This window comes from Salvelinus namaycush, chromosome 2, assembly GCF_016432855.1.
Source record: "Salvelinus namaycush isolate Seneca chromosome 2, SaNama_1.0, whole genome shotgun sequence".
Classification (NCBI taxonomy): Eukaryota; Metazoa; Chordata; class Actinopteri; order Salmoniformes; family Salmonidae; genus Salvelinus; species Salvelinus namaycush.
This window is the reverse complement of record NC_052308.1, coordinates 35,477,713-35,492,019: the sequence shown is the minus strand read 5'-3', so window position 1 is coordinate 35,492,019 and position 14,307 is coordinate 35,477,713. Positions and strand designations below refer to the sequence as shown.

The 14,307-nt window shown below is 40.6% G+C and overlaps 2 protein-coding genes across 5 annotated transcripts in view; one reads left to right on the top strand and one right to left on the bottom strand.

The window, feature by feature from the left end:
* Positions 1–894: 894 nt before the first annotated feature.
* Positions 895–4,265, bottom strand: LOC120062164 (HIG1 domain family member 1A, mitochondrial-like). 3 transcript variants are annotated; one of them, XM_039011974.1, is made up of 4 exons: positions 4,138–4,265; positions 1,913–2,024; positions 1,560–1,694; positions 895–1,381 (listed from the first exon to the last, which is right to left on the bottom strand). In XM_039011974.1, the coding sequence occupies exons 1-4, from the start codon at positions 4,213–4,215 to the stop codon at positions 1,317–1,319; spliced, it is 390 nt and encodes a 129-aa protein (XP_038867902.1). In that variant the 5' UTR covers positions 4,216–4,265; the 3' UTR covers positions 895–1,316. The 3 variants fall into 3 exon arrangements, with proteins under 3 accessions (XP_038867902.1, XP_038867909.1, XP_038867915.1); XM_039011981.1 differs by having other exon boundaries at positions 1,913–2,011; positions 4,138–4,257; XM_039011987.1 differs by having other exon boundaries at positions 1,913–2,008; positions 4,138–4,235.
* Positions 4,266–9,945: 5,680 nt separating this feature from the next.
* Positions 9,946–14,307, top strand: part of LOC120062147 (carboxy-terminal domain RNA polymerase II polypeptide A small phosphatase 2-like) — a 39,060-nt gene continuing 34,698 nt past the window's right edge. Inside the window, exon 1 of one of the 2 annotated variants that reach the window (XM_039011963.1) lies at positions 9,946–10,510. In XM_039011963.1, coding sequence (XP_038867891.1) covers positions 10,450–10,510 — 61 coding nt within the window. In that variant the 5' untranslated portion in view covers positions 9,946–10,449. The remainder of the gene's footprint in view (positions 10,511–14,307) is intronic. The other variant, XM_039011956.1, reaches the window with a different exon arrangement.

The window sequence follows — 14,307 nt, the reverse complement described above, 5'->3', positions numbered from 1 at the left end:
CTGAATGAATTACGCCTACCTACAGCACCATGAGCGGTCTGTCCATTTCCGATTGATTGTACTGCGGCTGTTGCTTCAAGTTTCAGCACCACAATGTAAGTTACTCGAATCTGGCTTATTGTGAGGTCAGTAACTCTGATAAATACATAATGGGCAAGAAACATAGTTTTTACTGAAATAAATTATAGTAGTAGCAAGCTGTCAAAGTTGACTTTTGGTCCTCATCTTTGCGCTCTCCTTCTCAAACTGAACAGAACATAGGCTAGTGTGTGTGCAAGGGTGCATTTTTTGGGGACTAGGCCTAATCATAAATTATTTTCAGAAGAAGCCTTTGACTCTCCTCCTAAATTGCCACCGTAGACCTACACAGCACAGACATTGGTTGGGCAGCACATAAAAAAAGTTTTTGATCAGCAAGAGCAGGCCAGGACTCAGGGTTGGAATATCCATTGCAGCCTAATTGTATTTACACCATCCCAGCAGCTTTCTTAGAAATGTAACTTTGCTTCTCCCAGCATGCACTTCGTAGCCTTTAGGCTATAGATCATATGATTGTCACCACACTAAATAGCCTATAAGAACACTTGATATTGCGCATCCAGGCACACATTGATATATAGCCTAATAAGCAACAAATTTAAAAACACTGAAATGTCATCAATGACAAATGACATGACCCTCCCCTGGACTAGATTCAATAAAAAAATACTAAACCCTCCCCTTGACTGAAATTGAAAATGCATGACCCTCCCCCATTTTCCTCCAGGTAACCATTCTGTAAATTTCAATCCATCCCTTAGAAGAGTTAGTAGTGTGCGGATAGGTGGTTGAAAATAACCTTTTACCTACTTCTGTACCTGTTAATTAAATAAAAACTTAACTCATATTTCAAAGTAGATTTTAGAAAATAATCAATATATTATTTATTATATAATAACAATAACACTACATGGTGAGGCTGACAATGGTCAATGAGTGGATTGGCTATAGGGGTTTATGGGTGTGCTGGTCGCCTTCAAGGTGGCATTTTACTGGTGGTTTACAGCAGGTGTCTAGCAAAGGGGTAATGTTTGAAACAGAATGAATGTGCCACTCGACTTCCTCTGAAATGTACTTAACTTCTTCAAAGTGACTGCCAGATTGAAATGCTGCTTAGCTTAAATGACGCCCTCACCAAAATAAATGACTTGCCATGAATGGAATGTTATTTTCACAGATATAATCCATTCTATGATTTCTATTTCTAATGGTAGAATGCAGAAATGGCAGGCATGGAGCGTTTTCTGGTCATGTCACTTGCTGATTGGCTGGTAGGCTCACTTGCTGTCTTTACCTGGCTCCGTGGGGGCAAGGTATTGTTTGTACATAGAGTAGATCACCCCTACAAATAGACAAACATTAGTCATGTTAGTGTTCCATTTTATGGTAGTGGTACGTGTATAAGGGCACAACACAATCACAGTCTTGTGTGATACATGTTGCTCCTGTAAATTGATTAAGAGATATTAGCTGTTGGGCCTGTGTATCTGTTATACAGCACATATTGGATTAGGACTTACCTAATGTCATTGCGCCTACTATAAAGCCTTGAGCTCCAACACGCATGTGGATGAGGTGGACTGACATCTTTGTGTCTCCCCGCGACTTGAGCCTCCACAGACCAAAGGCGACCACTGCAGCGCATCCTGCCATGCCTGTAAAAAACACATGGGAAATGCAATGATGGTCTGGGTGTATGATATCTAACCTTAGAACCAGGGTTGGAAAAGTGGATTACAATTTATTCCATGACTGACTGGGATTCAATCAAACATGCACTATGAAAAAGTTCCACTGCGGTGAAACCACCAACATAATTCATGCTCTTGTAAAAAAAAAATTATAATAATAATTTTTGTACAGATTCACTTACCTATTGGGACAAACGGAGACTCCTTCGCTTTCCTCATAAATTTTGATTCATTCTCATCATCATATGTTGGCACATCTTTGTTGGAGGACATGGTGACTGCTGGGAGGAGAGGCTGACATAAGGGAATACTGGCTTGAATAACACACAGTCCAACTTCTATCCCTCACTAATTACAGTAGGTACTGTAGTCTTGTCATACACACTACTGTTGGTAAAAGATAATGTACAGTGCCTTCGGAAAGTATTCAGACCCCTCCACGTTTTGTTACGTTACAGGCTTATTCTAAAATTGATAAACATTTGGTTTTCCTCAATCTAGACACAATACCCCACAATGACAAAGCAAAAACAGGTTTTTACAAATGCTTGCTAATTTATTAAAAATAATACAACTGAAATATCACATTTACATAAGTATTCAGACCCTTCACTCAGTACTTTGTTGAAGCACCTTTGGCAGTGATTACAGCCTTGATTCTTCTTGGGTATGATGCTATAAGCTTGGTACACCTGTATTTGGGGAGTTTCTCCCATTCGTCTCTGCAGATCTTCTCCAGCTCTGTCAGGTTGGGTGGGGAGCATCGCTGCACAGCTATTTTCAGGTCTATCTAGAGATGTTCGATCAGGTTCAAGTCCAGGCTCTGGCTGGGCCACTCAAGGACATTCAGAGACTTGTCCCGAAGCCCCTCCTGCATTGTCTTGGCTATGTGCTTAGGGTTGTTGTCCTGTTGGAAGGTGAACCTTTGTGCCTGTCAGGTCCTAAGCGCTCTGGAGCAGGTTTTTAATCAAGGATCTCTCTGTACTTTTCTGTTCATCTTTCCCTCGATCCTGACTAGTCTCCCAGTCGCTGCCGCTAAAAAACATCCCCACAGCTTGATGCTGCCACCGCCATGCGTCACCGTAGGGATGGTGACAGGCTTCCTCCAGACGCAACGCTTGGCATTCAGGCCAAAGAGTTCAATCTTGGTTTCATCAGACCAGAGAATCTTGTTTCTCATGGTCTGAGAGTCTTTAGGTGCCTTTTGGCAAACTCCAAGCGGGCTGTCATTTGCCTTTTACTGAAGAGTGGCTTCCGTCTGGCCACTATGGTGGAGTGCTGCAGAGATGGTTGTCCTTCTGGAAGGTTTCCCATATCAACATAGGAACTCTAGAGAGAGCTCTGTCAGAGTGACCATAGGGTTTGACCAAGGCCCTTCTCCCCCAATTGCTCATCTCTAGGAAGTCTTGGTGGTTCCAAACTTCTTCTATTTAAGAATGATGGAGGCCACTGTGTTCTTGGGGACCTTCAATACTGCAGAATTTTTTTCGTACCCTTCCCCAGATCTGTGCCTCGACACAATCCTGTCTCGGAGCTCTACGGACAATTCGTTCAACCTCGTGGCTTGGTTTTTGCTCTGACATGCACTGTCAACTGTGGGCCCTTATATAGGCAGGTGTGTGCCTTTTCAAATCATGTCCAATCAATTGAATTTACCACAGGTGGACTCCAAGTTGTAGAAATGTTTAAAAGATGATCAATGGAAACAGGATGCACCTGAGCTCAACTTTGAGTCTCATAGCAAAGGGACTGAATACATGTAAATAAGGTATGTTATTTTTATACATTTGCAAAAATTTCTAGCAACCTGTTTTCGCTTTGTCATTATGCGGTATTATGTGTAGATTTGAGGATTTTTTTTGTTATAATTTTTTTGAATAAGGCTATAGTAACAATGTGGAAAGTCAAGGGGTCTGAATACTTTATGAAGGCACTGCAAAGATACTAATTTAATCATAATACATTTATATTCCAGATGCATTGCATTGCAAATGTTCCTTTACCACATAACGCTACTTAGTTACGTGACACAAAGCAGGAACATGCCTTGAACTTATACATTTGAGTTTACTATTCAACTTACTGCAGTACAGTAGACTCGAGGGATGGACCCAGAGTTTAGAGCTTCAGCCCGGTGGCTTGATGTGGCATTTTAAACTACGGCGTTATACAATCATTTACAGTCACTGCTTTGTGTTAATGTATGTTTTTTATTGCAAGTTATTTGTCCTCGTGACCTTAGAATGTCACCTAACGTTACATGCTAGCTAGTATCCCAGACAGGGACAGAATCCCAGAAGACAGTCCTAATTATTTATAAAGCTAGGATGGAGCAGCATTTACAGTGAGAGTACAAATTATTACACAGCCATTCGAGTGAGCTTTATACTATTGTTTAATTACTTACATTCGATCTGTCGAAAGATCCCGCTAAGGAAGCAATGTTTTGGCTGCGTTTGCTCTCTGTTTGAACCTCTGAAGTCATGCAAAGATTGTGAAGTCCATTTCCCGTGTCCTCGTTTCCGTATCACGCAATATTCCTATCGCGATAGAAAAGCTACGGTAACGTTAGTGTACCGTAATACACCGTAATAACGTGCATAGGGACAACATTATCGAATATTTGTATATATTTTTCAACATACGATTTGATATGTAGGTAGGTTACAGTGATTTTTGGAAGCTATTAATTTGTTTATTTAAAATGAATAAAAGGTGCTGATTGATCAGTCAGCAAGTTATGCCTGGGTCATCAAGGTGTAGTAGCCGTATGCCTATCGCACTCAATTGTTTTTTATTTTTTTTATTTAACCTGCTTCCTCGAGACCTGCTCCCTGCTGTTTAATTACAATATATGTAGGACTAAACACATCACGACAAGAGAGACACCACAAAGCTACATAAAGAGACCTAAAGACAACAGCATAGCATGGCAGCAACACAACATGACCACAACATAGCAGCAGCACAACATGGTAGCAGCACAAAACATGGCACACACATTGAGCACAGACAACAGCACAAAAGGCAAGAAGGTAGAGAGAACAATACATCACGCGAAGCAGCCACAACTGTCAGTGAGTGTACATGATTGAGTCTTTGAATGAAGAAATTGATATAAAACTGTACAGTTTGACTGTTTTTTTGTAGCTCGTTCCAGTCGCTAGCTGCAGACCGTTAACAGAATGTGACTGGCAGAACGTGTGTTGGATGAGGGCTGAAGTAGTTATCTCGGATAGGAGGGAGTGAGGCCCAAATCTCTGGCGATGCTTACGGTCTGAATACACACGGGGGTGCCCGCGAGCTAAAACACATGTCTTGTGTCAACCAGAGAGGATATTTGTCTCGACAGTTATTTATAATACTTGCCACTTTTTTATTTTTATTTTTTTTAACATTTTATTGCTTATTTGCTGTTGTTGCAGTTACATTTATTGCACTCCAAGTTATTCCATTCTGTCAAGATGACATCTTTATAAATAATAAAAGCCTCTGCACATACATAATTTCTACATTCATATTTTTTTTTAACATTCTTCTTCAAACATCTATTCCATTTTACAGGTAGGCCAACTGGTTTTACTCTACAAAGGGGTTCTCCGTGAAATACCTTATTTTCCCAAAGTGAGCAGTCTGCACTGCTGGACAGTGAGATTGCTTTAGGATTTATGTAAAATGGGAGGGTTTTTCTTGCATTTTCTTTCCTTCTTTCCCCCACTTCTCTGATTCAGAGGGGTTGGGTTAAATGCGGAATACACATTTCAGTTGAATGCATTCAGTTGTACAACTGACTAGGTATCCCCCTTTCTTCTGTCTCCCACAAAATCTCTCGATTTGGCCATTTTTGTTTGCTTCTCTTGTTTTATCACCTCTTTTTACTACGCCTCTCTGCGGGCCGTCTCTCGTTCTGTCCTTCTCTTATTCCCTCTTTCTCTCTATCCTCCTGTTTCACTCTGCCCAGGCATCACAGTTTGCCTTCTAGACCCCTTTTCCTGGAACCAGGGCTCTACAGCAGAGGCCACCTCAGGGCAAGATGGCAAGGAGGAGGGGGAGCAGTCTTCCTGCAAATCACATGGTACAGGAGGTGTCTTTACTTCATGAGTTCAGCTTGTGGTCTACGATGTAGTTGAGATATAAATATATTTGTAACCAGGGGTATTAATCAAAAGGGACTACTACAGCACTGTTTTAGTTAACTTCGCTATGTGTGTATGCTTGCCCCACCCTTGTGAGTGCTGGTGTTCTCTACTTATTCTGTCTCCCTCTCTTCAGCCCCCTCGTTCCTGCCAGACACTGAGGATCACGTGACCGCTGTATAGGTTTACCATAAATTCCTCACATTCAACCAATGGGTATCCAGTATCACACCCTTCTATTTCCCTGTTACTTCACTGTTCTGCTGCCTGTACATGTGTGCTCTCTCTTCCTCTTTCCCTATAGGTCAATGTATTGGTTTACTGTATATAGTGCCAGACCTCGCATAATGCAGCGCACACTGTATTGCTCAGGCATATCTGGGACAGGTTGGAGTATGTTGTCAGAGAGTGAGATATTACAGAAGTTTACATACACGTTAGCCAAATACATTTAAACTCAGTTCTTCACATTTCCTGACATTTAATCCTAGTAAAAATTCACTGTCTTAGGTCAGTTAGGATCACCACTTTATTTTAAGAATGTGAAATGTCAGAATAATAGTAGAGAGAATTATTTATTTCAGCTTTTATTTCTTTCATCATATTCCCATTGGGTCAGAAGTTTACATACTAATTGAGTGTGTCTAGTAGCATTGCCTTTAAATTGTTTAACTTGGGTCAAACTTTTCAGGTAGCCTTCCACAAGCTTCCCACAATAAGTTGGGTGAATTTTGGCCCATTCCTCCTGACAGAGCTGATGCAACTAAGTCATGTTTGTAGGCCTTGCTCGCACACGCTTTTTCAGTTATGCCCACAAATTTTCTATAGGATTAAGGTCAGGTCTTTGTGATGGCCACTCCAATACCTTGTCTTTGTTGTCCTTAAGCCATTTTGCCGCAACTTTGGAAGTATGCTTTGGGTCATTGTCCACTTAGAAGACCCATTTGCAACCAAGCTCTAACTTCCTGCCTGATGTCTGGAGATGTTGCGTCAATATATCCACATAATTTCTCCAAAAAGTATAGTCTTTGTCCCCATGTGCAGTTGCAAACCGTAGTCTGGCTTTTTTATGGCGGTTTTGGAGCAGTGGCGTCTTCCTTGCTGAGTGGCCTTTCAGGTTATGTCGATATAGGACTCGTTTTACTGTGGATATAGATACTTTTTTACCTGTTTTCTCCAGCATCTTCACAAGGTCCTTTGCTGTTGTTCTGGGATTGATTTTGCACTTTTCGCACCAAAGTACGTTCATCTCTAGGAGACAGAACGCGTCCCCATCCTGAGCGGTATGACGGCTGCGTGGTCCCATGGTGTTTATACTTGCGTACTATTGTTTGTACAGATGAACTTGGTACCTTCAGGTGTTTGGAAATTGCTCCCAAGGATGAACCAGACTTGTGGAGGTCTACAATTTTTTTTCTGAGGTCTTGGCTGATTTCTTTTGATTTCCCCATGATGTCAAGCAAAGAGGCACTGAGTTTGAAGGTAGGCCTTGAAATGCATCCACAGGTACACCTCCAACTGACTCAAATGATGTCAATTAGCCTATCAGAAGCTTCTAAAGCCATGACATCATTTTCTGGACTTTTCCAAGCTGTTTAAAGGCACGGTCAATTTAGTGTATGTAAACTTCTGACCCACTGGAATTGTGATACAGTGAAATAATCTGTCTGTAAACAATTGTTGGAAAAATGACTTGTGTCATGCACAAAGTAGATGTCCTAACCGACTTGCCAAAACTAGTTTGCTAACAAGAAATTTGTGGAGTGGTTGAAAAATTAGTTTTAATGACTCCAACCTAAGTGTATGTAAACTTCCAACTTCAACTGTACATGTGAAGGTTTACTCAATGACATTAGTCCTCAGAGGCATGATAAAACATTAGAAGCAACATATAGAAAACAGATATCATTGTGATGTCAACCATAAGCCTATTCATCATTGGCTGCAGTGCATTTTTTTGAAATGTATATCACAATGAAATTAATATAATTCATTTATCCAATCTGCAGCCTAGTCACACTGCTGTTTTTAATGAGCTTTGTCTCTTATCAAAACACTTCCTGTGTTCTTTGCTTGGTGTTTGTTAGAACTTATTCCTGACATTTTTGTTATGCATGTTCACCTGTTGTATTCTGTTTTTAGTTAACTCATTTATTTTCCAGCTGTGTTGAAAACTTTCGATTTCTATATGTTGTCATCTCTTAAAAACGAATTCAACAAACCCTTATACAAACATACCATCATTGTAGATTAATAACATTTCTGCCTGGTATTGCATTGTTATGCAGACGGTGTTGTAGATATTCTATATTTCCAAACAACACTCAAACTCTCTCTCTCTCTGCATAATGGAGAGAAATCTTATAATTGACTTTGAGGTGTTATTACATGCATGATTAAGAGGATATGTAGGTTAATCAGACAAGTATGTACCTAATAATGTTTATAAGCAGTTTACAATCATACTCTATGACAATATAGAACAGGGGTCCCAATTTCATTCAGCCATGGGCCAATTTTCTCTTGAGCGGATGGCCGGGTGTCCAGAAAATGTAAATTGACGACAAAAAACCTCACAGACAAAAACAGAATTTCAAAACTTGGATTACATTGGGATACGATCACATAAGCCTCTCTATTTATATGTGGGAGTACTTGAACAGATTTCCTGAATTAAAATTACCATGAGCTGATTTCCTGGTAATTTCCTGGTCTTTTATGTCCCAAAAAACGATTTTAAACGTTTTTGGGGGAAACCCTGATATAGAATATCAATCAAAAGCCAAATAACTAGGTGATGAAAAATGAAAATGGTCCTATAAATGCCGTTCTAAACGGGTTGAGCAAGGCTAATTTTAGCCTATGATGAAATTATAAAATGTGGATTGTAATCAAACGATTTGTGCTGCCACAAGGTCAAAACAAAAAAATCTGCAGACTTTATAGTCTTCAGTTCAAATATTTCACATGGCAGTAATTTATTTTGTCCTCCATTGCCGCAGATAGATGATCATTTTGGCAATAGGCCTTTGCATAGGCTTCAACCACATATGTCTACTACTTAATGTATTGTAACGACCTGGTATTGTGTTCTGTGTTTGTGGGTGTGTTATGGTTCTCATGGCTACTAGCAGGGGTTAAATATGTCAGGACAGATGGAAAGGTTGGGGGGGTATGATGGGTAATCCCGCGGGATTTGGAAATGCATAAAGAGGGATTAGTGTCTCATATCTCTCTCTTCTGTTCGGGCCTTGATCTGTTCATATGAGAGTGACCCTTAACTCAACATGTATAATTGTGTACGTTCGGCATTTAGCGGCGTGGGCTGTGGCCTGAACAATAGCCCAGTTTAGGAATAAACCTGTGTTCTAACCTGTACACCTAGAGTCCGTCTCTTTCCTCTTTAATGACCCAGTCGGGTCATTACAGTATATATAAATAGCATTTAGAATAGTATTCAGCATCGAAATATGCAATTTATTAAATGTCAAACTAGTCTAAATAAGCATAGTATACGGATATTAAACAAACTAATTGTCCGTGAGCCATATGCTATATCGATAATGGGCGCATGCCTCTGCCCAGGCGTTGCTGATGTCTGCTAGATTTTACAACGTCTAGATAGGTAGGCCTACTTTATGTATCAGCTAACCAAATGATATGTTATAGTAATCGATGACACAGTCGATGACGTGGCACGCAACCATTGGTTGATGCATGCAACATCTGAGAAGGGGAACGCAACCAAATATGGTCATTGCTAGGAGGGAAATTAACTTCACAAGTCCCCCCCCCTTTTCCTAACCTTAACCTAATTATACTAACCTACTGCGTAATATTCTACGAAAAGTCAAATCTGATGTTAATTTGACAAAATATGGATCCCTTCAAGCCATGACCATCAAACCCGGCCATATACCCTGCGACTACTAGCGAACACAGGAATGCGCTCAGAACGAACTCCGAAGCGAGTTGAGAAGAATGCCTGTGGTACTCCCACTTCTACGTGATCCAATCCGCGACGATGAGCGGTTTCAAGGCGCCCCCAAAATCCTCAGAAGAGCAAAAACAAAGCGTCATCCGATATACTAAAACAATAATTTATTAATCAGACATATACACATTGTTAATTTGGACCAAGATAAGGAATTATTTTACCAACACATTTTCAGTTTTCTTATAGGGGATTATGATCACTCAAGGTTGTTTATCAGTATTAAGGGGAACTTGAAACCGCTCCCTGCCCCATTTCCTCGGTTGTTTTGCTTTTTTCGCCTGGATTCTCCATGTTGGAGTATTAGCGAGGTCTTTCCTAGTGTTAGCTAGCTATCAGAGGGGACCCCAGCGTTACACTAATACACTTCGTGTTGAACGCAGGAAACACATTGGCTAGCTTGAACTAGGAAAGATAGCGGAAGCTATAATTGATACGAGAAAAACCAAAAGGCTGTTTTTATTGGAATATTTTCGGATACCAAACGCAACGGGTTGGTAAACGTGATTGATAACCAGCTAGCTGAATGTTGAAAGTACCTGCAAATTGGGGTAACGGATTGGACTTTGAGGGGCTGTGCATTTGTTAGATGGAAAGTTCTATTATCACTCAAGTGCAGAAAGAAGATAGTCAACTGCCGTCCAAAACAGGTAAGTCCTCGTGTTTATCCGCTCAGTGAGATCACTTTCGCAATGTATAATATTGTTTGTTGAAGCGGAAGAAGCCAGCCAACTGGCGCGCGAGCTAACTAGTAGGAGCTGCTAGTATGCTAATAGCTACACGCCAATCATTGGCTTGCCCCGGTCTAATTAATTAATGAATGTCAGGTTTGAGTGAGTTTTGTCATGTGAACAAGTTATTGGTAAATGTGTCTGACATTACATGTATGGCATGAAGATATTCCAAATACTGGTTGTACTGAATTAGGTTTGCCACTGTGTGGGTGTCCATTTTACATTCAGCATGCGAGTCAAATAATTGAACGTAACTCGTTAGTTCGTTACGGGTAGCTAAACGACCATCTCGCAGACGATAGCGTCAGTCGGGGATAGGGAACCTCTGGATAAAGTTATTTTAACAGCAAACTAACTAGCGAACTACGTTGTTGGAAACCCATCGATTGTAGCCTATATTGTGAGCCACGTAGTAAAGAACAATATACATTTAATTATTTGTACTTTCAATTACGTTTGACCTTTTTTCACGGCTTTTCAATTGAGACAGACAAGTGTTGAAAGTTTAGAAGTAACTAGTTGTCTGTAGTATGCCTGGTCAGTTTATTTTTCCAGACAGTAACAGAATACTTTTGTTTGTAATTTGTCAGATCAGTTTGTATACATTAATTTGTTTGGCTCGGATGTAGCTATTTTACTCCTATGGACTGTAATCCAATTATCTGTCAAAGTAGATGCTCTTTTAATTAAACAGAAAAACATTGGTAAACTTTTGTCTACTTAATTATACTTAGACTTTAATACCTAAGCAATACAGGCCGTCAACATACGATTTGGTTAAGGCCACCGGCGACAAAGATAGTTACAACGTATGTACAGGCGACAAAGATAGATACAACGTATGTATGTTGAGCATGTTTGTGCACGTTTCAGATGTCACCCCTACCCACATGTAAAAATATGTGACCAACAGGCTTGATTCGGTCTTATGTAGCAACATTTGAAATTGTTTTTTACATTGAGTAAAAGTAGACTCAGAGCTAGAAAATTGTATTATCATACACTACAGTTCAGGAACAATGGAGAATTAATTCTGCTTTGAAAGTTGATTAACTTGTAACCTCACTTTTGAGAAAATGGCCTTTGAATATTTTGATACACCTACTGGAGAGCTCTTCTTGGTCCCATTCAGCATGGTTCACACCCTCTAAAGATTTATCCCACCCATCTCTTTAAGGATTCAGGTGAGGCCATGTACTAAACAACCAAAGATTTCAAGACTAAATGCTGGTTTATACTACGGGTGTGTTTGTAAATTTAACCAGGAGTGCTAGAGTGCGCTCTGGTCATTCGTAAACTCAGCGTTGTCAGATTGTCTGTTTGTAAATTCAGAGCGGTTTGCTCTCGGCGCGTACAGGGCGCACACTGGACGCTCTGGCCGAGGAGTAGGAATGATCTGAGCATTCTGACCTAACAGCTGTCAAGCACCCAAGCTAACATTGGCTAGCTTGCTAGCTACTTCCAGACAGCTCACTGACCATTTTACTCGCCCTAGCAGAGCTGGTTAGGCTGTTTTTTTATCTTATCCAGAGTGTTGGTTACTGCAACTGTGCTGCTGGCAACGATTTTAATTACGCTTTTTTTGCCAACGTTTCCTGACACCGGCCATATTCTACGGGTGTTGCACGTTTGGAAAGCTATGCTGCGCTCTGGCACACCCAGACAAGAGTGCTCTGAAATCGGAGTGGATAGCCAGAGCGAATTTACCAGCTACGCCTATCAACAGTTGTTGCAGTGACATCATGAAATTCTATTGATATGGTTACTTGCATAGTAGTTGAGTCTTTTGTTTAGACATGTAGCTAGCTAGCTAAACAATTAACCATAATCGCAATTTATAACATTACTACCCTCCAGGTAGCTAACCAACCAGGTTCAATGTTAGCTAGCTAACATTAGGCTATAACTAACAACGGAAGTGGCTCTGAGATACGAGTAATATAACTATACATGTAACAATAGCTTGTGAGCCAACCAGCTAACGTTAGCTAGCTAACAGTGCACTTTAACTTGAAATTAAAACAACTTTCTGACAAAATTAGAAATGTGAAAATGTAGCTAGCTAGACTATCTTACCCAAATACATGGGTTGACGCTTCTCCCTCTGTCACAGATTACATGGTTGCCCTTAGTTTGAAGATGTAATACAGAGACTGGTGTTTTATGTGTTCTCTTTTCTACTGTGTCTGCATATTTGCTAGACTTTTTTTCCATCTCCTTAGCTATCATATTCTAGTGCCACTGATTTCAAAACTCGGTCCTCCAGAAAGTGGAGAGCAACACTTATGGTAGTTCTATGTGATATCTTTCATAAAAGCCGCGTTGGAAAGGATTACCTACACATACTGACCAGCTCATGTTATAGACAGAAGCGTGCTACATGGCAGACCAATCCGAACTCATCTCGGCATGTCCAGCCCACTCATTATCTCAGCCAATCATCTCAGATCTCGCGGCATGTCCAGCCCACTCATTATCTCAGCCAATCATGGCTAGTGGGAAGGTTGCAGACTTTTTCTTTGGCTAAACCAACTAGGCTTGTAATTTAACAATTTTATTCATATTTACAGATGGCATGCAAGTTTGTTATTAAGGCACACGAACGGTCACATGTTCCAGAAGCCATTTCGGCCCAAAAAAAGCATTTAGGTTAATTTAAAAAACAACGTTTGCGTTCAAATGGCTCTCCTGTGAAGTAGTGACGCGCGACATACGCTAAGTTTCCTGAAACGAGTCGCTTATGGTAATAGGATGTTGCAGCTCATATGAAGGCACTATGTGTTGTTTATGCTCCTTCTCTGATCAGGATTAAAGGCCCTGCTGGGACCAGATTTTTATTTAACTAGGCAAGTCAGTTAAGAACATTCTTATTGGCAATGACGGCCTACCCCCGGCCAAACTAGAACCCGGATGACGCTTGGTCTATTGTGCGCTGCCCTATGGGACTCCCAATCACTGCTGGGTTGTGATACAGCCTGGAATTGAACCAGGGTCTGTAGTGACGCCTCTAGCACTGAAATGCAGTGCTTAAGACCGCTGCGCCACTCGGGAGCCCAGATGGGAGACTCTATTTGTTTTTCAGATTGACTTGAGCTGCGGTTGGTGGGTGGATGTTATTTATTGCACGTCAACTGTCCTTTATTGTCCTGCACATGTTTGACAGGCAAACAGGAAGCAGTTTATTGTTTTTCAGCAATGTATGCCTAACACTTTAGTTGGGAGTACAACGCTACTACGTTGGTGGATGGCATGTTGTGCAGGGGGATAAGAAATGTCAAAGTGAATTCCATTACACATTTTATTGCGATAGGGATAGTTATACTTAGACATAGGCGGTGTGCATTTATTCCTCTGGTTGAGACAGACTTAACCTGTTTGGGCTGCAGCCCGACACCGGTACACTTATGACAACATCCAGCTCAAGTGCAGGGCGCGAAATTCAAAATATATATTTTTTAAATATTTAACTTTCACACATTAACAAGTCCAATACAGCATATGAAAGGTACACATCTTGTGAATCAAGCCAACATGTCCGATTTTTAAAATGTTTTACAGGGAAGACACAATATGTAAATCTATTAGCTAACCACGTTAGCAAAAGACACCACTTTTCTTACTCCATCAGTTTTTTACTCCATCAGTAGCTATCACAAATTCGACCAAATAAAGATATAAATAGCCACTAACCAAGAAACAACTTCATCAGATGA

What these genes read in the sequence shown, in the direction of transcription:
- LOC120062164 (XM_039011974.1), bottom strand. Translation starts at nt 4,215, where the DNA reads ATGACTTCAGAGGTTCAAACAGAGAGCAAACGCAGCCAAAACATTGCT. An exon ending in GTCTCCGTTTGTCCCAATAG is followed by an intron (nt 1,695 to 1,912) that starts GTAAGTGAATCT and finishes TGTTTTTTACAG; the next exon opens with GCATGGCAGGATGCGCTGCA. An exon ending in AGTAGGCGCAATGACATTAG is followed by an intron (nt 1,382 to 1,559) that starts GTAAGTCCTAAT and finishes GTCTATTTGTAG; the next exon opens with GGGTGATCTACTCTATGTAC.